Source organism: Crassostrea angulata, chromosome 4 (assembly GCF_025612915.1).
Source record: "Crassostrea angulata isolate pt1a10 chromosome 4, ASM2561291v2, whole genome shotgun sequence".
NCBI classification, from domain to species: domain Eukaryota; kingdom Metazoa; phylum Mollusca; class Bivalvia; order Ostreida; family Ostreidae; genus Magallana; species Magallana angulata.
The window spans coordinates 11,807,659-11,835,377 of record NC_069114.1 but is presented as its reverse complement, the minus strand read 5'-3'; the positions used below and the strand labels follow the sequence as shown (position 1 = coordinate 11,835,377).

The window sequence follows — 27,719 nt, the reverse complement described above, 5'->3', positions numbered from 1 at the left end:
TTAAAACATTTTTCCACAGCGCGTTGACATAATTCTTTTTTCTAAGATCAGTATAACCCCACTTTTAAATCTCTCCAATTGAGAGTGATATAAGCTTGGCGGAATTAAATTTAGCCAAACAGATTATTACAAAATAAAAGGTTTACTACAAAGCAGATGACAGCCCCGTCAACAGAAATTGCGTGAAACAGAATGATTGTATTATATCTTAAAGAGCTCTTGATGCTGGCTTTTTCTAAAGTACTCTGTGTACTTAAAAGTAAACAGCTCAAAACAGAAATTTAAAATGAAGGTTCCATGCTATTGAGTACACCTTTTCATTCAACACTTTGCTGCGTGCTTTATTTTTCAGTTTTATATTCTTACCAATTCAATTGGTTTTCATACCTTTGATACAAGGTTTCTTACCATGCTTTTAACAACATGCAACAAAGTAACAAATATGTTGACATAAAACTGGGACGTCTGAGTTGTTAACTTTGAAACCATCAATCATTATGTAATTTAATGATCATAACACGTTTACGGAAAAGTCTACGTTTTAAGAAGCACGTGATTGTGATCATAAGGTAGGCAGTGTATGTGTTGCTGCTGTATAAAAAGCTTACACAAATTGTCAAAACCAATATTCATCGCACAACATGCACAACGTTTTACTAGTCGCCTGTCTTATATTGGCAAGTGTTTGTTTTTCGGCAGGTAAGGTTCTTGCCAATTAGTAATCTTTCGTTTATTTTCAATCAATCAAATACATCATACTAAGATTTTGCACTCTTCAATGTAAATAAAGAGGGAAAAGAAATCTTTTATTTTCAAATAATTTTCTTTGCAGCAAAAAACTTATTGATTTACTTTCAATAAAACATGAGTACAAAATTTATAATTTGAAGTTTACAGTCACAGAAAATTCATTTTTAAAAAAAATCAGTTTGCTTTTTTTTAGTTAAATTAAGGATTTTTCGAATGTCCAAATGATGTTCAAAAAACCGAATCTTATATCAATAGGACTGCTACCTGTCCCAGGAAATGGGCCGTGCCCTGGGGGTACCTACCCCACGGTCTATACAGCATGCAGGAGAGACTGGCACTGCCCCCGAGGGCAATACTGCTTCCTTGAAAACCCATTTACTGGCTACAGTTTTTGTTGCCCCTGTGAGTATTGATAACGATTATGTTATAATAATTGCATATTTACTTCATTTTGTAAGTGTGTGATGTAATTACGTACTTAATATAAAGATCAAGATATGAACGAAATACAGTTGCAATTGATGATATGGAGACAAATAAAACTAATGATATTTATATTCTGGGTTGGATGAGAATTCAAGTGTCAATTGATTTTTTTCATTGTTGCATGTATATGTTAGAGTATAGACAATACATAGAAAAACTGTTGTTTTGTAAAATATGATATTTATTAATGAAACGAATATTAACTCTACATGTACGTTATACATGTATGTAACCTAATACAATTAAACATAAAGTTTATTGACAGTTTTAATCATTTTGTAAATCGTGTGGTAGATGACTCTAATTATTTGCTTATTTTTTTTTCTACTTTTTAGATCCGCCGAAACCATTTTACTGATTAAATTTTGGTGGAAAGTACACAAAATAAAAGTTGATAATGCAAAAATGTTATTTCTCCATCAATTAGCATAAAGTATTCGTGTTTAACGAATAACCAAAATGGATAAAGTTTCAAAGCCAAAATGATAAGCATTATTGAAGCTTTCTATCGATAGACGTTTTTATATTGGTTGAAATACGCTTAATTGTATAATCATGATTCACTAGATCTTTTATTCATTAAAACTTCTTATTAGATTAAAGTTTGACATAGTTCGTGTACACACAATTAAGCATTGAATGCTTATTTTTGGATGTCGTCGATCACGTAACACACTAAGCGGTGCAGACAAATTGAATAGCACGCGTTTTAACCATCCTAAAATAAGCATTCTGTGCTTATATTTATATTCATATTGATGTCTTTTTGTATACAATATATGTAAATTGTCCCTGTAAAGCCATTATATACGCTCTCAGTCAGGGAATAAAATATACCTGGAACAGCCATATTAACATGTTCCGCTTCTGCAACTTAAAATATAGTGCCAGAAACTTTGTAGAGAACATTTTTCTCTATTAAGGAGTTTATATCATTCAATAATTTTTTTTAAAGTACATAACAAATTATGTATGTATGTATGTAAGATTGAAAGTTTCATTTAATATTACCCCCCCCCCCCACCAAAAAAAAACCCCACATAAAACACGTGAAGACGTTTATATTTGTGCTCATGGCGCATGAATTATCAGAGTATTCATATAACTATGATATTTTGTGATTGTTTATTGACACCACCGAGAAACATATTGATTATGATACATTTCAAAAATATGACAATTCTTTTAAGAAATAAACGTCATTTTCTTTCCAACATACTAGACCTACCTTAGTCTAAGTTTTGTCAAGACATTTATTAGATTTAACATTTTAATTGATATAAACATTGTTTAACAAATGCATCATACAGTGTTCTCAACCTCTTCTTTGACTACTTTTGTTATTAAAGTAAAGCCAAGTTTCCAATCTATTTAATTATTAATATGTTCTACAACCAAAGCATATAAAATGTAACCACAATGAATTTCTATCGAAAAATAATAATCATATATTACTTCTTATCAAAAATACAAATGTTTATAAAACCAGCAAAAGGATATCTTCAAGGACGATTTAAAAGCGATTAGCGATTTAAAAATAATTGCAAGTTTTAATGAAAAAAAAAACATTCTTGTCCAAAAGAAATAATATTTACTAATTCGTATTGTAACATGATGCACAATGTATAATGCATACTAACCTTTAGAAAACCTTTCCGGTTCATTTGGTAAGTATTACTTAATTATACTTATGGATTAACAAAAGAATGTTTAGGTGTAGTAAAAATATCAGCAACTCCAAAAATTTTTTTTTGGTCTTTTTTTTGGTTAGAAAGTCCATATTGAGAGAAATCTATCTATATTTTGTACGATCTAATTGTAGATATTAATAATCGTAAGTTGATAGAAAAGGTTATTCTCAAAAAGTTGATAAACTTACTTCTTTTATATTTCAATTTCATTTTAAAAAATAAATTTTTTTACAATGAAATTGAAATATAAAAGAACGCCAAAACCCGTTTTAAAATGTATTACTTAATATCTTTACTGAATATTGAAAATACAATTAAAAGAAAACAAGTTAGTTTGAAAATGTCATTTAGATAATTCTCACACTTTTAATTCATTTATGCAAGTTTCGAATATTATAATACAGTTGACATTTTAAAAGTATAATCAAAAGATGTTCATAGCTTTTTTAAAGAAGTTAATAAATAAACATAAAAGTCGATGTTGATTTATGTACGGGTACAGAGGCGCGTACTTTATAAGCAATGCTTCGTTTTAACTAGGCCAGTTTTCATCAAAACCGCCCGGTAACTACCCCGGCGGGTTCCTAGCAATGATTAGAACGGCCTGTTCCCTTCCTTTACAGTGTCTGAGTGGCGCTTTCAGTTGGCTTTAACCTAGCAATATTATGGACTTTGTTGTTCAATCTGTATAATTTATGCGTGTTTCCTCTAGTGGCATGTTGGTGTATTTGACATTTGCATACATTTTGCTGGTGTGACTTTTTTGTTAAATGATTTTTTTTTTGTATTTTGTCAGTTTGGTGGTATTTAAAAAATCACTGTTAGATATCACCATTTTTGTATATTTTGTAAATTTTTACCACACATCCTTAACTGAAAAGCTCTGTTGTTTTATGTGAATTATCAGCAAAATAAAGCTAATTGGAAAGTATATATGCTCTGAGATAAAGATATTTTGCACGGTCCGATACGACCTTGACCCTTAACCTACAAAGTTCTTTAAGGTTACTGCACACCCCTTGTGATTGAAGTATGAGCCGGATTCGACCAAGGGAAGAGAAGATATTCCCCTGACAAGAATTTTATATATAATTCTGCTATGAACTTAACCTTCGAACTAGAAAGGCCACTGCACATTTTTTACTCAAATGCACTCTGTGGGTGAAGTATGAGCCAGATTGTGCCAAGGAGAGGAAAAGATATGCCCCGGACAAGCAATCTCAAACGGACAGGCGGACTGAAAGACTGAAGGACGGAGTGATCACTATAGGGCGCCCACAGAGCGGATCCATATTAAAATCAATTGTTACAAAATATATCTTAACATTGTGTTTTAATAGATAACTTGTGATAAAATTTCCCTGCCTATTCTTTTGTTTAGCATTGATCCCCTTCGTTACAGGATGATTCTACAGTCTATCACATATCGAGCATTGCAGTAATTTTTCAGAAGATTTGAGACAACCGTTAATATGTAGATTTTAAACCTACATCAAATTTGAACCCATTGTGAGGTCTAGAAATTGTCCAGGAGCAAAAATCTATACAATTTTAAAGAATCAACAGAATGCTTGCATATAATGTAAACCATAAATAATAACACTTGAGTCTTTCTAAATTATTTCAATGTTTTCCTTTGTAAAATTGGAGCCCCCCCCCCCCCTCCCTTAATGTCTCCCAACCTTACTCTAAAGGATTATGAAAGGATTATGATTTTGACAAATTTTAATCTACACTTAGAATGCTTCCGCACCAGTAATACCTTTTCTGGCTGTTCAGTTTCTGAGATGATTTTTAAATGTTTTCCCTATAAATTTCTTCCTATAGAAATTTGACCTCCAAAATTTTTGTCTCACCCTACCCCGGGGGTTAATGATTTAAACAAACTGGAATCTACCATATCTGACGATGCTTCCAATCGGGTAACAGGTTTTCTTGCCGATTGGTTTCTAAAAGAAGATTTTTAGAGATTTTTCTCTTTAACTTCCTATGTAAAAAAATCACCCCATATTGTGGTCCCCATGTTACCTTTTGGGGTCATGATTTGAACAAACATGGGGATGTTTCCACAAAGTTTCAGCTTTTCATGCCTATTGATTTCTGAGAAGACGATTTTTGAAAGATGCCAAAAAATGATTTTTGATTATTTTGTTTTAAAAGAGGGCGTGGCCCTTCATTTTATTAAATTTGAATCCCCTTTACCTAAGACTGCTTCGACCAAGTTTTATTGAAATCGGCCCAATAATTTTGGAGAAGATGGAAATGAGAAAAAGTTGAAAACGACACAACTCAGACAAATTTTGATCAGAAAAGCTCACTTCAGCCTTCGACTCTGGGTAGGTAAGAAGTGTTATAGAACTTACCTCTAAAAAGTGAAATAGAAAAAATTAATACATGGAAATTAAATTGAATTGGTATTTATACAAGATGGCTGTTTTAATCTAAAAAGGATAGGTTCTGATTATTTTCCCCAATTTAGTATTCACAATTTTTACGATCATTTAGAAATTAAAACGCTGTAGCAAAATTCAATGAGATGGGTTGAAAAAAAAATTCAAATTGTTGTTTTTTAACTGAACAATTCTATTTTTAACAAGAAAAATATTAACAAAATTGTTTGTTTTTTCGGTTGAATAATATTTGGCCAAAAGATCGAGTTACTTTTTCTCTAAGTGCGTATTTATCATAAGTAGCATTTACCTGCAATCCATGGAAAGTTAACATTTTTAAAATTATTTTTAGTTCGAATTTCTGCCTTGTAATGCTATGGAACGTGACGAATGTCAGGGCAACTATGCACAATGTTGTCGTTACTGCTGTAAACAACAGACTAAATTGATTATGTTAAATGCATATTAACAAAGCAAAACCACAGTTCTGTCCGTTCAGCGTGATTTATTGTTGTTCTTTTTCTTACAGAACCGAATAAAAGGACAATGCTTGTTTTGTGATTTTATAGCATTGTTAAAATGAAGAACAGAACTGCATTCTTAGTATTAATTGTGTTTTTAAGCTGCTCTAAAACCTTTGGTGAGTATATGAACTACTACATGTTTATCTTTATCACATTAGCTTAAACTATAGCTAAACGTATTTGGATGTGTAGACAAAATCATTTACACAAATCGCATTATGATTTAGTGATCAGTTTGTTATCATTAAAAATACATATACATTGTTCATAATTACATTTTTACATTCTGTAAACGACACTTCAGGTGTCATTGTATTCCAGGTGCCAACCTTCTTAAAAAGGATAATTATGGCATTCATTGCATCCAACAATGTTTTGTATGTTTTTCAACAATCACTCAATGTGGGCATTTTTATTACAGGGCAGAGTCAACCAACACCGCGAGGGGATTGCCCAGGCGGTTATTTTCAGGTGAGCAGAACGGCATGTTTCCGCCATTCTCAGTGCCCAGATCGCTCATTTTGTTGGTTTACACCAACTAGAACTCATGGGATATGTTGCCCTTATTGTAAGTACAATGCACATGCTATTTTAGTTTTCCCCCTTCAAGTTAGTGTTATTTCTCGAATTATATGGTGTTCTTTTTAGCTATTTTTATTATTTCTGGGTTTTCTTTTAGTTTGGTTGTACTAAGAAGATATACACAAGTAAAGAAAGCGAAACATCACTGACAATTGATTTTACAACTTTGTCTGATAAGGAATAAAATTTATGATTTTTTTTATAGTTTGTTTTTTCTCATATACATTTAAAAAAAAGTATATATATATATGAAATAAAATTTTTAGAAAAAGCATCGATTAAACGATACAAAATGTATATACATATTTACAGAAACATAACTTTTATATCGACCATTTATTTCGAATATTTTTAGCTACATATGTTTATCAAGTTTATAAACAATAGAGAAAAAAATCAAAATTGTAAAATTTTTAAACCGAACCTTTATAGACATGTTGATAAACATGTTGATAAAATTAGACAACAAGTGATCAGAATATATCTAATGGACCTTTAACTCAGTAACGATGGTTAAATCGTGAAAAGCAAAACTCAAGATAGCAATGTACTATTAAATATTTTTTGGATACGATTTCATGATTTATGGTTTGATTAGATTGTTTTGTAAAATGCAAGAAATAGGGTGAACTAAACAGACTTTCAAACTAATTCCTTGAAAGGTTTTGGATATATGTAGTGAATAATTTTGATTTTTTTTCTCTGTGGTCCTCCAATATATAACTTAAAAATAACACACAATTTAATTCGTTTAGTACTTACTAGAAAAGCGAAAGCGCAGGAATTCAACGTTTCATTTTTTTTTAAACCAGTGAGTTGGTTATTACATATGTAATGTGTTACAACTCAAAATAATGTTCTTTAGGTCAGATTGGTTCGCTCCACTTTCTAAAAGTGCTGTTTTCCAAAAGCATGGATACAATTTAGACTGAACAATTTTAATTTGGATTTTTTGTTGGACTTTTAACTATTGATTTTTTTTAAAAATCTTTGTTTGAGTGCTGATTGAATTCGATAGCACCGTGTTTAACTCACAATTGAATGTATCAAACTTTAGAAAATGTGTATTTGTATTAATGACCATGTCGTAGTTAGAAAAATAGTTGAAACGGAACGTTGACATGTGTATTCAACCCTTTGAAAAATGGCATGAAAGTTTAGGAAGTCAATTAATTTTTTTGTTAGAAAAACAAACAATATTCCTTTGATATATACATAAGTAATCATATGGAGAAAATGAATTAGATAGATGGATAGATACATGTAGATAGATAGATAGATAGATAGAAGATAGATAGATAGATAGATAGATAGATAGAGAGAGAGAGAGAGAGAGAGAGAGAGAGATAGAGAGATAGATAGATAGATAGATAGATAGATAGATAGATAGATAGATAGATAGATAGATAGATAGATAGATAGATAGATAGATAGATAGATAGGCAAGCTACTGACAAACAAGTTGATAAAACAGGACTATCAACAGTCTCGTTCAAAACAACTTTTCGTAAGTTCTATGGTCGTTACAACGACTTTGTCAGCAAATACAATCTTCGGCTGGGTCGCATGCTGACTGGATTTTTCATACTAATTCTTAGACCTTAACTTATCAACTAATTGTCTACGGACTTTTCCGGGTTTTTTTCGTGATTACGACATAGAGCACACGACGGGTGTGACCGGCCATCAGAGGATGCTCACTCCTCCATGACACCCGATCCTACCTCTATCTTTTTACAGGTCCCTATTGCTCTGCTTTGAATTTGTATTTCGTTTTATGGATTTTTGAGATGGTTGACAGTTTGTTATTGTCATTTTTAATAGATAGATAGATAGATAGATAGATAGATAGATAGATAGATAGATAGATAGATAGATAGATAGATAGATAGATAGATAGATAGATAGATAGATAGATAGCAGCTAGCCTAAGACTAATTACACCGACATAATGTATTAATTACAAGCAAAAATATACATTAAAATTCATTATAACTAAAAAGATGAATATCACTTAGTAAATAGATGTCGTGTTTGTTACCAAGTGTTTACTAAAGTAGCCATCTTGAATTTGATCCTTAGCATAAAAAATATTTAGGCGATGAATATATACAGAGTGGATAGGCTAGCTTACCGTTCAACTACGTAGCCCTACGTAGCAGCGACGATCTTGAACGCAGCCCTGACTTTTGGGGTTTTGAATGAATTTAAATGAGATTCGTGCAACTCATCCCTTTCCAACGTGATATATACAAACCAAATTTTGAGTCATTTTGGCATAGTTTTAAAAGATATATCACATACAAAGTCACATATAAAACAAGCATGTACAAACAAAGAGGGCATTAACAGATATATTTAGAATGTTCTGACTTTGGGGGTTTGAATGAATTTAAATGAGATTCATGCATTTCATCCTGCTTTTTACGTGAGGCATACAAACCACATTTTGAGGCATTTTAGCATGGTTTTAAAAGATATATTAAATAAAATGTCACATATAAAACAAGCATGTACGCATAAAGAAGACATTTTCAGATATTTTCAAAATGTTGCTTATATATTCCTCTGTAATTTACATGTACAGTGATGTGCCATTAGTGATCATCCAAATTCAAAATGGCCGCCGTAGTAACATGACGCTTCGGAAAAAGAAAACGATGAAATAAAATAGTAAAACACTTTAAATTACCTTAATATTTTGTTATGTAGCCCTTTGACCTTAGTACTCTGTGTATCCGTCTAGGAATTGACCTATATAGGCTCTGCACATAGTCGGTTGGGATGTTTACCCAGATGCGTCGAATGGCCGCCTCCAGTTGATTTTTGCACATAAATGTTTCATTGCCGTTTTTAAGTTCACGTTTGAGTCTTAACCAGATATTTTCTATAATATTTAAATCTGGACTCTGAGCGGGCCAAACCATCGAATGCATGTTGTTCTGCACCTTGAATTCTTGGACGATTCGGGCTCTGTGAATGGGGGCGTTGTCGTCTTGGAAGATGTAATTATTCCTTGGAAAATGACGAGCGATAACAGGCCATAGTTGTTCATCAATAATATTTATATACTTCTGGGCATTTATATTACCATCCAGAACAGTTACAGTACCCATACCATCGAAAGTAATGCAACCCCATATCATTAAACTGAACTTGGGCGTCGGGGGTGTCGATAGACAACATGGCATCCACTCTCTTCGCCGACCTTTCTCCAGACAAATATACGGTTATCACTTCCAACATCCACTTTACATTCATCACTGAATATAACTCTGTTCCAGTAATTGTCAACAGTTTTAAATCTGTTTCCTCTACACCACGAAAGCCGGGCTTTTATGTTCGCTTTTCGAATTCGAATGCGCTTCCGAACAACTCGTCTAAAATATCCTTGCTTGTACAAACTTCGCTGAACAGTTCTTTTTGAAACAATAGAGTCCCTATTCTCATTAAACAAAGCCGTGATGTCTGATAATTTTCTCTTTCTGTTTTCCTTCACCAACCTCAAAAGTTTACGACTGTCTCTGTCACTCAACTTCGCATGCTTCCCTTTCCGACGATTGTTTTCAACACTTCCCCGCTTGCGATATCGGTCAATTATAGATGAAATTGTAGGTCTGGGTATCTCTAACCTTCGTGCAATATCTGAATGTTTTAACCCTGATAGATACAAAGAAACGATAACTTCTTTCAACTCGGTACTCAATTCTCGACGAACGGCAGCCATGTTGTTTACAAGGGAAAACCACAGCAGACGAAAATATTATTGATACGTAATTATGACACGTGACAGTCACGTGAATACGTGTTAAATATAGACAGGCTTTCTCTATATGGACGGTGTTATTAAAAACCAGAGCGCCGGTAAACGCAACCAAAAATTAAAGGTGACGTAATAGAAATGAATTTGGATGATCACTAATGGCACATCACTGTATATTCGTCAATGTGTTTTGGTTTACTTTTTATATGTATATGTAAACATGACGAATGCAAAATGATTTCAAGATGATTACGCTATGTAAGAACATGTCTGTAAATTGATTGTGATTGTTTTTGTTTAATCAAGAGCTTTTGCTATTTGTTTTTGGTTAGGTTACTAGTAATTCTGCGAAATGTTTTCAACACATTGTTACTGATTTTAGCTTGTGTTCCATCCTAATTATACTAAACGGACATCATGATGCCACAATTGCAAATCGCATTAGATTTCACAATTCTTTGATGATTTCTTTTTATTCGAGAGGGCGGTGTCATATGTAAATGATAAGGCTGATTTGTACTCTGACATCACCCGCACAACTTTCTAGTTAACATCGTTTTTTATCGAAAAGAACTTTGGTATTCATTTGAAACACAGAAAGTGCATAACAATAACATTTATTATCGTATTAATCTTACCATAAGTCTAGTTTCATAGAAATGGGATAGTATTGATCTTTTAGGCATTGTTTTCTTTCAATTTTTTTTTTACCATTAATTAAGATTAATATTTTATACAAGAACTTTCCGATTTCTTTTTACCTTGATTATTGAAATATATTCAAAAATTTTAACAGATATAAACGAAAAAGCTATTGATATATAAAATATATTATTATGTTTCAAAAGAGTGTGTGAATCAATTTGTAATGCGTTCGATGTTTACAAATCAAACCTGCAATGATTGTCTACCGTAATTAAAAAATTGTAATACCTATATCTAATTCCATAATGGTTCAATGTTGATCAAACAAATGTATGAATATTTATTTTATATCAATTATCGTTCTAATACTAGAAGCGAACTTTATTTAAGTATATTTTACAATTGAGCAATTCATCACCTTTACATTGTTAGTTGATAGTTCTGTAGTTACATGTATATATCTTAAAAATGTCCCAAATACCAGTCTATATATTGAACGTTATTCCAAATCTAAAATAAGGTTGTTGTTTTATCAAAAACTATGAGCTGTGTCAAATGGTCACATTGATTACACCGCCTTTTAAGTAAATTCAATTACACTTTCTTTTCACTCGACAGTGCACATGCGCCGGAGAGCTAATTAATTGTGTAGAATTTTCTCTAAAACTGCTGATCCAAATAATTTCATTTTCATACTAGAACTATAAATTGAAAATAAAGTGGCTTGGAGCTTTCTGCTTTGTTTACTTTATCATTTCTGAGACCTTTCATGTCAGAACGTACACTAAAAACGAAATTCATTGATACATGGATACCTTTTCAGGACTATTTCCTCATATACATATAATCGATGAACGAGTGACCAAAGATATAATAGTTTCAAAGTTTTATAAACTGAACTCAATAATGATTAACAAACAACAGTTCTAAATTAATATCCAAAGACAGTTATGATACAAGAATGTTTTTAAAAATTCACTCTGTCTATTCCTTTGTAAAACTTCGCCCCCCCCCCTTTGTGGCCTTACCATATCCCCGGGGTTCATACTTTTCAAAACTTTGAATCTACACTACCTGATAATGCTTCCACACAAATTTCAGCTTTCCTGGCCAAATAGATTTTGAGAAGATTTTTAAAGATTTACTCTACATATTCCTATGTAAAAATTCAACCCGATTGTGGCTCCACCCTACCCGCGAGGGTCATGATTTTCACAACCCTAATTTTACCCTAGTTTTACACTATCTGAGGATGCTTCCATATAAGATTCAGCTTTCCTGGACAAATTGTTCTTGAGAAGAAGATATTTAAAGATTTACTCTGTATATAAATTTGACCCCATTGTGGTCCCACCAAACCCCCGAGGGTCATGATTTTCACAACTATAAATGTACACCAGCTAAGGATGCATCACATAAGTTTCATCTTTCCTTGCCAGTTGGTTCTTGAGAAGATTTTCAAAGATTTACTCTATATATTCCTATGTAAAAAAGTCGACCCCCTATTAAGGCCCACCCTACCCCCGAGGGTCATGATTTTTCACAACTTAGAATCTACACAACCCGAGGATGCTTCCACACAAATGTCAGCATTCCTGGTTGATTGCTTGATTGTTTCCTGAGAAGAAGATTTTTGAAAATTCTCGAAAATTTTCAATAATTCCTAATTACATGTTTCTCCTTTTGCAAAGGGGCGTGGTCCTTAATTTCAATAACTCTGAATTCCCATAGCCTAAAAATGCTTTGTACCAAGTTTGGTTGAAATTGGTCCAGTGGTTCTTGAGAAGATGTGAAAAGTTTATAGACAGACAGACGGACTGACAGACGGACGGACAAACGGACAACAGACAAATGTGAGCAGAATAGCTCACTTGAGCTTTCAGCTCAGGTGCGCTAAGAAAGGTTACTTCCTATTCTAGTGAACATTTATTTAACAGATTAAATACTTACTTAACGGAGTAAGTTTGTTTTATTTAATTGTTACATTCGAGGAAAGAAATCACTTTATCATTATAAAAACTTATTTTATTTTTACAATATGAACATTTGTTTGGGATAAGTAATAAAATAAAAGCTGATTATTGTGTTTCTTTCACAGAACCATTGAAAATATAAACACATTGTTTATCGATTGGGTTTTGAGCAAAACATCATATGTGATAAAAATAAAAAAAGAAATTTTTTTTTTCGATAATCCCTCACATTTTCGATCAGTTAACATCCGGGTGTATAATCTATTTCTCCATGACATCAAATTAAAGGGTATCAGAGATAAAATTAATACAAGGATCCTTTAATGGCGAATTTTTCTATGACACAGATACATGGTTACATATGAAACAAAATATTAAAATAATTTTATCCATAAATTGCAATGTGTGGCTTTAGTACAGTTTGTAAATAAATGTTTACTTAAAATATTCATCCTTAAATTATTGTGTACATGTAATTGATTGCCTTTTACTTAGTTTTGCAGGTTTCTTAAGATTCAAAATTGTTTCATATAAAATTCTGTTTTTTAAGAATGCGGAATGTGATAATATTGATATGCTTTTGAGATTTTAAAACGTCACTTTTAAGTAAAACGAGTAACATTGTATCGGTACATGTACTAAAATATATACTTCATATACGTTTAATATATTTTACATATCTTGCACAATGATCTTATAAGGCACATTAAGTAATGTACATTGCATAAATTAGACGGGTACGTCTTAGTTAAAATTGTTTTATTGAAAATGCGTCTTTAAAATAACTAAGTTGTTATATAACACAGGATTGGTCAACAGAATTCTGCGTAACTTCAACTGCACTAATATCCAAGAATCCGTTCTTTCTCCCGTTTCGGTTCTTTCTAATTTCGCCGTTTGACTGCGATGACGTAAGATCTTTCAGTGACTTTACAGAATGAACCACATCCTGTTTGTTCTTCGTACCCGTCTTACACAGAGCGCACGGTAAACTTCGACACATATCGCACAGTTCTGTGTTGAAACCACACGCCATTTCCTGCCCGTGTACGCAGGCACTCTTACATTCAGTCAAAGAGTTTGATAGCACGTTTTGTGGAAGGGACAGATAGGTGTTTGGAATGACTGGTGACGGAGTCGTCTCCCCCTGAGTATTCATTACTAAGTAGGACGTTCTACTTCCGGTACTATCTGTCACGCTATCCGGTACAGAATTGGGAGATGAGTCCCTAAAAATGCAAATGAAATTGGCCGCCATATAGTTGCAAACGAAGTAAGAAATAAACAAAAGACACACAATCACGAATAAGATCACAATATTGCATTGAATGTGTAACTAACATGTAATAACCTAGAGACTGCAGCAAATGGATTAACAAAAAGGTTATCTAGATATTGCTTGCATTTAATGAAAAGAAGTACATGTATCTATGAATTAAAGCTTCCACTAAGTACGTTGTCTTCGAGAAAGTGACAAGATACTGTTTAAAAGACTGTTTTACTAGTGAAGTAAACAAATTATTCTTTGCAACTACTCCCAAAATGGTAAAAAATAATTTGAAATTTACTGTCGAAGTTATTGTTAAATCTTCTTTTTTTCAAACATTTACAATTGAGAGCATCATGTCCTCCAAAATAAAAACAAATTTGATTGTTTCCTTCTTTAAGGAAGTTTTCTTTCTGGAATAAAATTAATCCCACTTTAGGCCTACGAAGATCATCATTGTTAAATGTTTAATTGTTTTTTTTTTTCAAACATTTACAAGTGAGTGCATCATGTCCTCTAAATGAAGTTTTGATTGTTTCCTTCTTTAAGGGACTTTGCTTTCTGGAATAAAAATTAATCCTACTTTAGGCCTACGAATATCATCATAAGGTGTTAACACAGATTATTTTAACCACGTGTATCATTCAACAAACCTAGTAAAACATTGTTATAAGTATAAAAACGGGAATGTAGAGGGCATTACCATTTGAGGCAGATATTAAAGTTCAATTCAATATAATTTTCCCTCAACTTCTAAAATATGATTGGTATTATCTTATTTTTTTATCTATTTTTAATTGTGAAAAATACATTTCTGTGTTTAAGTATTCCAAGAATAATACATTTTTACTTGCCAAAGTGTAGAAATTTTTAAGCCAATTGATCCACACCGAACTTGTATAATAACGTCATTAATGGACATACATGTAGCTACATTTACTAGTTGAAATAGCCTTTAAAACAACAAAGTTTTCTTGAAAAAATTTACTTTGTTTAATTTTATAATTGATATCAAAAGTTCCTTAAAAGAGTCAATGAATTTTTCAATCCTGGTTTTAATATACCTGCTCACTGCATCAAATTACATTGATCAATCTAGTTTTAGTGATATTCCTGTACAATCTCCGTTTTCATAGTTGTCATATTAAGAACCGTGTTACTTAGTTATCGTAGTTTTACATCCTTCATTACCATAAAAAAGGCATGTTTCAAATTATCTGTAGATCAATGAGTTTATCATCGAAACTGATAGTGCGGACACGCTCTTAGAGTCTCATTGACTGCTTCCATAAAGATCGGCCGGTGGACCTCATTAGACTCGGGTTTTCATTAAAGGCTAGAGAAATACCGACACGTTTATTATTTTAATTCCTAAGCAACCACAATGTTAGCGATAACAATAAAAAATGACCAGGGAATGATTAAATTGTGTGCTTAAAAAAGGGTAATTTCAGTGAATACTATTCCTCTAAGTGCTTTACATTAAGAGCACTCTTTCATTACTGGAATCGTTTGTGATCGTGATGTTTCATCTGAAAGAACAAGTTACGATCGTAAGGCGATGTCCTGTAAGTGTGTATATTATTTCAAGCATCCATCGCGCTGATGCTTGTTCATATGAAGTATGTTCGTTAAGAACGTTCGTGTTAATCTTAAATATATTGTGCTAACATCACAGTTTGGTAACGTAAATTTTTACAGAAAACTATGAATAGAAGATAAAATTTAATGTAGTCAAATTAACACATTTATATAACCAGTACGCAGAATAACCTGTTGTCATTGATTGAGTTATTGTTGAGAACATTAAAATGTAAAATGAAGAGTGTTTTTCTTTCGGACTTACGATTTGGGGAAAAAGGATTCTGCACTCAGCAACATAATATCATAACGAAATAATACAGAAATTGGTTAATGTGCATTGGCTATACAGATAACGAATAATTGTTTATATTCATAGAAAAGTGGGTAATTAAGTCCAGTGATGAACCTGTCTGCACCGGGTCACAAATTATGAATAAAATACTATGGCTGACCACGGTGCGTCAGAACATTGGTATGGACTTGAGCTCATATACTTATAAGGTTAGGAAATTTGAGGTACAGTGTCCACGTGTATAAAAATGAGGTTCGGGGAAAGCAGCTCTCCAGTAGTCATCTGGAAGCTGTCTTTTGCCTCCTCTTTTTGTACAGGTAAGATCATATTTAGATACTTGCGGGTTTTTAATAAAAGTTAACGAAAATGATTCAGGGGGTTCAGGTAAATATAATATTTTGTTTAAAGTTTCTTTAATCAATGTTTATTTGTTATACATTATATTATATTGTGGTGTTTAATCCGAATGTTTTATAAGTAAATACTTTTAATAAAAGAAGTAGTCATCTGGAAGCTGTCTTTTGCCTCCTCTTTTTGTACAGGGAAAAGGGCTACTCCCCAGGTAGAGGAGGAGACTTTTCTGGGTTATGTAACGTGGCACAGGCAACGCCAGGTGTCTAGTCAAGGATGAATAAGGTCCCGAAGATCAAATTAACTTAAATATCGTATTAAGCGAAATCATAGTACGATATAGTGGTGGGGAATCCGGGTTTCAAACTTGTCCTAGACACGCCATGGAAGAGCCATCAACGACCCTATGAGCACGATCTGGCCACAAACGTAAAGCAACAGCGCCTCCACAGCATCGTCTGATCATTACTCCGGACGCAAATGACGCCAGTGATGCTCTTCAACACCCGGAACCGAAGCCATTCCCTGGACGTAATCAACTCTTACAGCATATCAACGTGGCCGGATACGCACACGAAGTCCAAGACATTCAGCACGCACTGGTGAACCTCCCTCACGTCAGCTAGGAATATGTATCAACGGGAACTATTAAACAGTGCAATCAGCAGGTAGAAACTGTTTTGTCTACCTTTTAAAATGTCTTTAATCATTAAATAAGAAAATCTTAAACGAGATGGTTCTCAAGATGTCAAAGCATGGTTACAAAGTTTTACGAAGTGGGCCAAATGTCATGATTTACCCAATTCCAAGAAGATTCTTACCGTATGAACATAGAATTAACCCAACGTTACTAACATCTCTTTTTCAGGAAAGATTTAGAGAATTAGACATTTTTTTGGATTTGTCAATATTGAAACAAGATAAAACAACCTGTTGAAGATTTTATAACAAGACTTTTAAAAAAGGAACTATTAATAATGATCCAGACAATATTTTACTTTCGGTTACAATGAATTGTTTAAGATATGAGACAAGAACGTATGTTGTTACTCAAAATCCTAATTCAATTGAACAATTGAGAAAAATTGCTACTTGAGCTAAAAAAAATTTCAACCAAGTCAAAGTATAACGTTGGAAAATTATGAACGTTTGTTAACAGAAATTCAAAGTTCGAACGAGAAAATTAAGACACAATCAGAGATAAATGATATGAAAGGTTTTGAAGCCCAATATCAAAATCAATCTCAATATTTTGCATCACAATATTTTGAAAAATTGCCACCGGTAGAAAATCACAAAATGTATTTCTTCGACACCACAAACACCTAAATGTATGACAAAACGTCACAATATCAGAGTTAGAAGGTCAAGAATAACTAGGTACGAGCTGCCCGAGGTCAATGTAACACCTACTGCACAGCAGCAGCAGCTAACACAGTACCCCCTCATCATCGCTCCGCAATGTTTAATAAAAATTATACTGAACGTCATTTTAATTTACGCAATCTTTAATATTAATTTCCAGAAACTAATATGTGACATTAAGTTTTTAAACACTTCAGTTTTTAAATGTTTGTTAATGTTTTGCGCTTTCTTCATGTAGGTAGGTAGCCTGTTTAATAGATTGCTCTCGTTTTTCCTCGGTACGTGAACGATGTTCTAATGAAGAACCAAGTTTGATCAACATCACGGCGCCTCAGACAATTTGTTGAAAACATTATCAAAATATATCATTAGGTGTTGATAGCTGAATTAACTTAGGTCATCTCAAATTTAAGATATTACCTTGAAGAGTTGTCGTTCGTGTAGTAATCTTGAGAGACACTAACAGACAAATTGATGTAAGATTTTGTTGCTTCCAGCATAGTCTCCAGCTTATGTCTAATGTCATTGAAACTTGGCCGACATTCTGCATTAGGATGCCAAGCCGACAACATCATTTGATATCTATAATAAAAAAAAATTCTCCTTGAAAAATTACCATTTTGTATAAGTTTAAATATTGATTTTTTTAAATTTATCTAAACGCAAAAGGGTTCAATATCAATGTTATTGAAAAATGCAATGCGTACTTTGGAATAGTCTGATTAAAAATATATAAAGCAAATGAATCGGTAAAATATAAAAGTGACATTACATGTCTGGGGAGCAATTTTCCGGTTTGTCCATCCGATATCCATCCTTAAGAAGACGAAATAAATCTTCATTTGGTATACCTGGATATGGACTTCCACCTAACGTAACTATTTCCCATAATACAATTCCAAAGGACCAACTGTTAGCAAAAAGTAAAAAAGGAAACAATTGTGAAAAAACTCGATATCTAAAATAGCATCATTTATTGTTGTTAAAATCGACCAATTCATTCATCATATTTGCGTCAGCTTCCATTAATGTACATTAATGATTATTAGCATTTAGATGGAAAAGGGTCATACAAATATTTCCTATTAACTCTATTGTCACTATTCCACATGGATCGGCAGTAACATGAACATTAAATTTAATTAATACACGGCTTCCTTTCCTCTCACATAATTTTGTTCAAAGACAGCACTTCAAATATTCAAAAAATAGGGCCAATTTTTGTCAAATATCAAAGGACGAAAACCCTATTGTGCACTTTTTGATGATCGGAAGAAAAAATGTTTCGTACATTAAATGATGCTTTTAGATATCTAAAAAAAATTACTCAATCACCCTCAAAATTGACTTACACATCGGATTTTATTGTGAATATCTGATCAAAAATGGATTCAATCGCCATCCATTTATACGGAAGTTTACGGGATGAAGTCGGCTGGTACATATTTGTTTCGTATATATCACGCGTCAAACCAAAATCCGAAATTTTCAATCTTCTATTATCCACCATCAGAATGTTTCTTGCGGCCAAATCCCTGTGAATGAATTTCTTCTGAGATAGGAATTCCTAAAAAATATTGTAGTTAATAGAGTCTAACACAACATATCACTACTTCATTAAGTAGCTCTTTTTTGACACAAGTTGTCAATTTGGATCTTTGTTTGAATCTTTTTAATTATAATTATATCGTTTTATAGAAATAAAGCTGAACGCTGTGAAATAACATACTAGTATGATTAATGAAAGAGATAGTATTCTGACCTGAAATTTGCATTAATCAAATTTCTTTGCTGACAGTGACTAATTGTAGAGTAACAAAAAGCATTATCAAATATATTTATCTTTAATTAATGGTGAATGTGAATAAAGAAAGATTAGTACTTGCCATTCCGATAGCTATCTGACGAGCATATGACAAGAGTGTGGATTCGTGAATGCAACACTCAGAATCTGTAGATGAAATTAAAGAAAACAGTAAAATGTTTACCATGATCATTTAACCTACGGGTATACTGTTAACTTTACGTCACTTCTTTCACAGAATTAAATTCATTATTTAAAACCTTTTGAAAATTTGTTTTGCACTATATATTTAATAACTTTTTGGACCAATATTTCAGTATCATGTACTTTGTCTGAAGGCGGATACAGATAAATGCAAAATTCGTATTTTTGTTTGATAAATTGTCCTGCAATTTACGGTTGGTTTTTAGAGACATTTTTATCGTTCCATGTCGACATTAATAATGTCTGATTTATCTATTGTGTAAGAGGCATACCACAGCTATCTGGCAGAGCAGAAGCCTCTTCTGTTCCATCGGACTCTGCAGGAACTGAAAGGAAAGATAAATACTTTTAATACTATCGATCTAAAAAATGTTTCTCTATCAACTGCCTGTTTGAGGACAGTTCATTTGATTAAAACAAATTATGATTGGTTCAAGATAAAAGGAGAAAGTTCTACGAGGTTCTAGTTTCTCTATCTCCCTGTTTCTTGCTCGTTACTGTCAGGCAAGGCTAGACATGTTCACAGATAACATAGATTACAAATAACAGCACGATTAGAAATGGTCTAATATCATCATGTGAGATTTTATGGTGATAGACTTTAAACATATTTTGTCAATTATTTTTGTGATCGTATTCATCTTCCAAAGACTAGATTTGCCTGGACGGCGCACTATTTTAAAAAACAAAACATATGATATACTTTAGCAATAATTAAGATGAATCATGCAGAATAGTGGTACCAAATTTGTTTTTTCGCTCAGTATAAATGTAAAACATTGGGTGATAACTAAACGCTTATATCTTCATCTTACTAGTTTCATATTCAAATCCACTTAAATATGGAATTAATTTTATACATGGTGGCTAAAATCACAATATGTAAGAGTTGGAACTCAGTACATCAGAAAAGATGGTATAGAATATACACAGTTAAACAAAAATATTATGATCAGAATTAACTTTTTTCAAATGGCCTTCATTTATGATCAAATATTGATCGGATTTATTATAAACAATTAAGGTTTCTTACAAAACCCATTAAGGTATTTTTTATTCAACTGACTGTGTTTTATATATATATATATATATATATATATATATATATATATATATATATATATATATATATATATATATATATCTGGAAACAAAACTGGTGATAATTAAATTTCAAATGAGTCGGGAGAATACAGAAATGTTCTGATGTACAGGTACTTTTTTTCTTTGTCAAGTGTAATAACATAATTTCTTTTAGATTATTTACCATAGAAACATACAAACTTACTGCTAAATCATAGGTCATCTTCAAGATGCGATTTCCTTTTTCGAAGTTTTCAATAGTACAATATTACTTACAAAATACGGGCGTCTTTCCTCTCTCACATCCAGGACTGATCCCACTGTCTGAACCCCTCTTGACTCGTTGACCTGTTCTCATCATCTACAACATGTTGTGGAAGGATTTCATTATTTCAATTGGCAAATATGATATGAAAAAATTACAGCCTGTTTATATCCACTATAAGTTCTGCATTCATATTTTTTAATTTGTATTTAAAATGTGTATAACTAAATTGATTGCGGTCAGTTTTTCAATCAGGTTACAGTTATAACAGATTGAATTTAAACTTGAAAGGACTGAAGTCTATGAAAAAATAGAGAAGTCAACAAAATGTGCATGTTCGTTTAATGTAACTATCTTGTATTCTCTTTATTGTCAGCAAATTGACTCAAATCAATAAATGTGTCAGATATTTTGATTCAACACTGAGAACTGATTATGTTGATATTTAATGATCAAAGTACTTCAGCATTACTTCATTTTATCTCACAAATAGGCTAGTAGAAATAGTTTTTATGATATATGGAAATCAGTTGAGGCATTTGTCACCAAAACAATAACAACCAAATGTTTTGTTCTCAAATGCTGAAGATACCACAATTCGTGTCTGCGGGGGTGCCTTGTGATGCGTAGGCGAAAGACATGGAACAGACCACGTTCACTGAAAGTGTTTGGTTAATGGCATTGACAGCTTAATCGCTAACCTGGTGCCTGCAGTTAAGGAGATACTGGCGTAGATCTCCGAGAGGACAGAAGTCCATGATTAGACACAGGGAAGAAGACTTAGTACAGTAACCCAACATCCCCACGATATTTGGATGATTTCCCAGCTGTTTCATGGCTTCAATCTCTTTCAATAGGCTTTTCTCCTCCGTTTTATCAGCAAATTCTACAGAATTAGACCAGCACTTTGCAGTTTATAAAAACATGTAAACGTGCTAGGAAGATCATTTAATTAGAGAATGACATATTCTATTTAATATTCTATATTGAATGGACATTTTGAAAAAAGAATAATATTTATATATATATATATATATATATATATATATATATATATATATATATATATATATATATAACGTTCAGTTTGACCTTATGATAATTTTACCCCAGAAACTTTTTTTTTATATTTAAGAGACTTCAAAAACAAAACGATGCATTTGACAAATATTTTGCCATAAACATTATTTGAAAGCAGCTGTTCTGAAAAAAGTCGTTGTTCAGTTTCATATGTTTCTTATAAGTCAAAATATGATTTAATTTTTTAGCAATCACATTGACAAAAACAAAATTTGATCCCACTAACCTTTAAGCATTTTTACCGCCACAATGGAGATTTTTCCGTTGTCTTGTCGGTATTCTCCTTTATGGACTTTACCGAAAGCTCCCTCCCCGATGACTTCTAAGAGTTGGAGATTCTCTAAGCAAATCTCCATGTCATCAATAAGGAGTGGTTCTTGACAGGAAGAGTGAGGCGTGGCAACATACAGAGGATTAAAGGCCTACAAAGAAACCTACAAACATAATAGAGATACACATACAGGTAGAGAAAACTACAACATTACTGTTCACCTTGAGAGAAAAAATTGCAAGTATAAATGCGGTATTCATTTTTGGTAACAAAAAGCCTACAAGTAGAGTTCGAAAAAAAAAATGAAATTTAAACAGAAAACCTTTCGCTGTTAATGATGTATCAAAATTAATCAACATGAAATATTTATTAAAGGTCTTCAGTTATTTTTTTTTTCATTGTTTTGATTTTTTTTTATTGATTAGCTATCTTTCAAAGAAAACAAGTATCATATATCGAATTAGAAGTTTGGGTTCAATTATATGTTTTATCAGTCACTCATATTTTCCACATTATCTTTATCTAACAAGTACTATAACTTGAAAAAAGTGTGTGAAGAAAAATACTGACTTGCGTCTCTTAGTAAAACCTCTAACATATAATTCCAACATGTTTTTTTACTTTCGAATGCTACATACATAAACAATGTGCTACATTTATAAAGAATATATCAGAAACGAAAGGTGCATTCAAATGATCCTAGGAGGTCGTAATTTAAAGCTGCTTGGTCCGATTTTATATCAAATTTTATGCACGCTTTTAAACGATGGCTATGCTTAATATATGTATGATAATAGACATTGCAGTAGTTTTACCCGTCAATTATGCCAAATTTTAATGAAGAAAAATACGTACAAAATTTGCTAACAAAACAAACGACATTAAAAGGTACCGCGTTATTTCGCCTCATGTTAAATTTCACCCCTGGCGACGATACGGGAATGGTTGTATTACGACTTTGACATCGCTCTAAATAAAGGTCGAAATGATCAGACAAATTACAAATAAACATGTGTACGTTTTGTTCGCTAATATTTCCAAAGTCTGCTTTCTTTACAATCGATGCATAGCATGCGGGTTGAATAACCCCAATCATTCGGGGGACGAAACCAAGCGGTTTCCTTTTCTAAACATTCCCGTGATGCATTTTGGTTTGTTTTTTCGTTTTCCCAAAGAGAAATTATTTTTATTTACTTTGAATATTTCTAACTTTGAAAGGAGACTGATTCTGCTGGTATAAATAGGAGAAAGTCCATAACTTTCTGAGATAAATGATTTGTATGGAACAAATTTTGATACTGTAATTACAAAATAAATCGGACCAAGCAGCTTTAAAACTCATAAAATTATAGAATTAACACATTGTTTACCTCATCACTGGTTTTTCTCTTAGCTTCTTCTTGGCGAGTTTTCCTTCGTTTAATGATGCATATGATGAAAAAAGCGACGAAAATACCTAGCACCACCACAACAACTGCAATTACAGCCTCGTTTTTAGTACCCTTTTCTGAAAATATTAATGTGGTTAATTTAAACTAAGATTCACCAATAAAAAAGATGAAAAGGAGACCTAAGGGTAATTATCACAAAATTTTTGAGAGATTTTTGTAAATCAAAACAATAGAGTAATGTAATATCTGCTCACTAATTGAGGTTTACACTGTAATTACATGTAACACGTACTCACCAATACATGTAAAACTTTGCTTCGATATTACTTTCAATATGTGCTCACCAATAAAATTTGTAAAGATGATTATCTCAATTACCTTTGTGGTTTTCTTTTTTACTTGTAAACTCAAAAAACTCCCCTGAAATGCCATAAAATAAAATCAATACTAAGCAAATATCTGTAAAATGTAAAGTTTATATTTTCAGATGCAACATGTTGCCCTCTGTTTTTAACAAAAAAACCCTAATTTATCTCTTTTTACGGTTCTCTAAATTTTCAAAATAAACACATTATGAAAAGGAATTTACACTTTTTTGCATTTCAGAATTTTGTTTAAAGTTTATAAACATCTAGGGTTAACTCATTTTAGTCATTTACTTATGTTTGAAAAACGTGTTTGGAAAAGTAAGCTTATAGCACAAGTATTGATCCCTTTCATTCTTCGAAAAAGTTATTCCTCTTTGTTCATATTTGTAAAAATCACATTTGTTTGAACATTTTAGTTAAGTAGATTTTAGATATTTAAACACTGTGAATTCAGTAATGATATTATTTGATGGGAATAATTTTACATAGCTAACAATAATTGTACACATTTTTATAGCTGGTATGATTTTTATATTGGTAAGATTTTTCTTTACAAAAAAATCCATCATAAAAGTCTGGTAATCTTTATGAAGATAATATATATGTAGCTACCTAGTTTAAAAGTCTGTGCACAGTCGTCGTCTTTGCTTTTACCACCAGCTGAAATTGCGGTGATTGAAAACCGATAGTCATTGAACCAGTGTAGATGTTTGATAAGGACCCAGGTTTGATTCTACAAAAAAATCAACACATTTTTTTGTCTCGGTCGTTTTTAAAACTAGATTTGCATAGACCAAATCTTAGCCGTATGAATGTGCACTTTCAACATTTTCTTACCCCAGGTACGTCTGTGTAGTTAACATGGGGAACAAGGTACTGCAGGTGGTGAAGTGGGCCCTCTTTGCGGAACTTTATACGGTAGAAATCGATTTTGTTCCGGGCGCTGACGTTCGACGGTGGTTTCCATGACAACATGATGTCTCCTGCCGACATGTTGTGGGAAGCGTCCACGTAAGTTTTAACCGTTTTTATGGTGATTTCAGACGGTGCATCTGGTGCTGGAAACGAACAAAGTTCGATTCATTATTTTAAGTCTTTTTGATTCAAGGAACTCGCTCTGCATACTGTGACAATTCGCATAAAGAGCGACTGATAGTATGTTAGCCTATACTTGTATTTTTTTAATTCAAACGAAAGGCTTCTTTTTACAGAAACATGTAACAATTTTTTTTTTATAAATGTGTAACATCCCGATGTTTAAGAGATTGCTTGGTATCCATAAAATATTACGATTATGACATTGAAGATATATATTTATATATATCTATGCCTTTTATTTACAAAACTAACAACTTGTTATAAATGCATGATTAACTACAAAAATCACTGATTTACGCTTGTTACAGCTAGGAAAAGTAAATAAATCAATAAATACATTACAACGCATTGACCATTATTTCAAACAGTTATTTTTGTTTGGGAACCAACTATTTCCTCAACATGTGTTTTTTTCTATATTTTTACTTACTATATGTTTTTTTTTTATAGTTCGTCATATTCCGGACATTGTCATGAGAGCGAGAGCGAAAGAGAGAGAGAAGAGTGAGAAATAAAGGAGAGAGAGACCGAGGACAGAGAGAGAAATAGAGAGAGAGAATTCCAAACTTGCCACAAAGACTGTAGTTGTAGGAAGTTGCTGGCAGACAGTCCATTGTGCGATAAGACATGTTCCTGAAGTCACTGACAGAGGTAAAGAACGAGTCTAGGGAACTCTGGATTTTAAATTCATATGGACAGCTAACTCCTAGTCTGGTCACCCAGACAGAAGGTTCTGGTAGTGTCTACAAAATGTAGATATATGTTTTACAAATTGCACAACATTGTGAAAGCTTTGTATGATGCAAAATGCATAAGCGTCGGAACCGGGAAAGGGACTAATGCTACTTGTTGCAAAGCTAAACATAACCATAACCAAAACCCTGATACATACGTTAGTCTTGCCCCCCACCCCCGCGTTCAATTTGATTCTGACGTCACCGTAATGTGGAGTAAAACAATGTCTTGTCAATTGCAAAGTTATCTTCTCCAAATTAAAATATGAACCACAATTTGTAAAAACATATTCTTTACATTTCAGTAAAAATGTGGAATACAGTGTTAAAACAGATTTAAACTTGAATACAGTTCAAGATGCAAAATTTGCGCTGCAAAATATGCCATTATAATCGACCAAAAAATCTGAGAAATACATACAGTTATCTGTTGATTTAAAACTAATTTCTTGTTCTTATAATAAATAATTTAACTTTGGGCTAGGTGATTAAAGGTGGTAGCATTTGAATCGACCTGAATGGGTTTTTTATATTTTAATCAGACTTACCGTAAGATCCAAATCCCGAGATCGCGATACATCACATTTTGCGGACATCCAGAATAATCTGTACAAACACGGTCTCTCTGTATGAAAAAAATAGGAAGATGAATTGACAAACTTCTCTACTACTAAAAAAAGTTTTCATTTTACCAAAATGTTTCATTCTATGCAATCACTGTTATTCCTAAACTTACCGTTACATTTTTCACGTTAATTATCAAAACAACATTTATAAATTTTTCAGATTTTTTAAACTTCTCTTGTTCTGTAAATATGATAAAAAAAGTATTCCGACTAATCGCAATATCGATCTCAAGTAAGATTGAAAACAATCTGCATTCTCTACCAACTTCGATTCTGCCTGCAGTCCAAATGATATAAAAATAATAATTGTGAAAATCCTTTTGTGAAACTTTTGTGATCGAAATTCAACATTGCAATCCTACAAATATGGCTATAAAACACAGTTTAACTTTTAAAAAACACAATAAAATACAAGAGGCCAATTGGCCTTAACGGTCACCTGAGTAGCATACAAATGTATAACCCATACACTAACTTGTCGAGGAGTCTCATATATGCATTTAATTAATTAGGTTTCATTCTGGAGTAGAAAATCTATAAATTTGTAATAACGACCACCTCTCTGCCTCAAATCTTTCAAAAAGAACTATGAAACCTATAATTTTGGCAAAAAACTTTAAGATCTAGTCTACAAAATCATGAATTCAGTTTTCCTTGCAGGTGTGTGGGAGTAAATATATATTTTTTTAATTTTATGCATTAACACCTATACATCCATTTTGGCCATGTCGTAGAGTCAAAAACCACACCCCGGGGAACATGAAAATTAAAATTTCAGTAGATGACTTCCTGTTAAACATTATCATAAGTCAGTTTTTTTTATTCAGATCTGTGAGAATAGAAAAGAACATTTTTAAACATTATATGCATTAACACTATATTGCCATATTGCCCCCCCCCCCCCATGTCCTGAACCCCTGACCCAGGGGCTATGAATTTCACAGTTAAGGTAGAGGAGTTAATGGAAATTGTAACTATGTGTTCAGTTTTTTGCCCACATGTATGGGAGTAGGGAAGAAGATTTTTTTTAGATTTAAAACATTTTTATTATATGGCCATATTGGCCCCACCCTAGAGCCTGAACCCCAACAAAGGGGTCATGAATTTCACAATTTTGGTAGAGGCTTTCATG

The 27,719-nt window shown here is 32.4% G+C and overlaps 1 protein-coding gene and 1 long non-coding RNA gene across 3 annotated transcripts in view; one reads left to right on the top strand and one right to left on the bottom strand.

Annotated features, from left to right (window-relative positions):
- The first annotated feature begins 5,803 nt into the window (after nucleotides 1-5,803).
- Nucleotides 5,804-6,617, top strand: LOC128179768 (uncharacterized). The gene is made up of 3 exons (XR_008243129.1): nucleotides 5,804-5,957; nucleotides 6,263-6,409; nucleotides 6,521-6,617. It is a non-coding gene; the product is annotated as an uncharacterized LOC128179768 (long non-coding RNA).
- Nucleotides 6,618-13,108: 6,491 nt separating this feature from the next.
- LOC128179296 (tyrosine-protein kinase receptor torso-like) overlaps nucleotides 13,109-27,719 on the bottom strand; it is a 34,749-nt gene continuing 20,138 nt past the window's right edge. For both annotated transcript variants that reach the window (XM_052846685.1, XM_052846684.1), the window contains 15 exons: nucleotides 26,510-26,586; nucleotides 25,799-25,970; nucleotides 24,967-25,187; nucleotides 24,742-24,862; nucleotides 24,140-24,181; nucleotides 23,741-23,877; nucleotides 22,326-22,521; nucleotides 21,721-21,905; nucleotides 21,031-21,115; nucleotides 19,944-19,997; nucleotides 19,550-19,614; nucleotides 19,016-19,230; nucleotides 18,436-18,573; nucleotides 18,084-18,245; nucleotides 13,109-14,033 (listed from right to left, as the gene is read on the bottom strand). In XM_052846685.1, coding sequence (XP_052702645.1) covers nucleotides 13,598-14,033; nucleotides 18,084-18,245; nucleotides 18,436-18,573; nucleotides 19,016-19,230; nucleotides 19,550-19,614; nucleotides 19,944-19,997; nucleotides 21,031-21,115; nucleotides 21,721-21,905; nucleotides 22,326-22,521; nucleotides 23,741-23,877; nucleotides 24,140-24,181; nucleotides 24,742-24,862; nucleotides 24,967-25,187; nucleotides 25,799-25,970; nucleotides 26,510-26,586 — 2,306 coding nt within the window. In that variant the 3' untranslated portion in view covers nucleotides 13,109-13,597. The remainder of the gene's footprint in view (nucleotides 14,034-18,083; nucleotides 18,246-18,435; nucleotides 18,574-19,015; nucleotides 19,231-19,549; nucleotides 19,615-19,943; nucleotides 19,998-21,030; nucleotides 21,116-21,720; nucleotides 21,906-22,325; nucleotides 22,522-23,740; nucleotides 23,878-24,139; nucleotides 24,182-24,741; nucleotides 24,863-24,966; nucleotides 25,188-25,798; nucleotides 25,971-26,509; nucleotides 26,587-27,719) is intronic.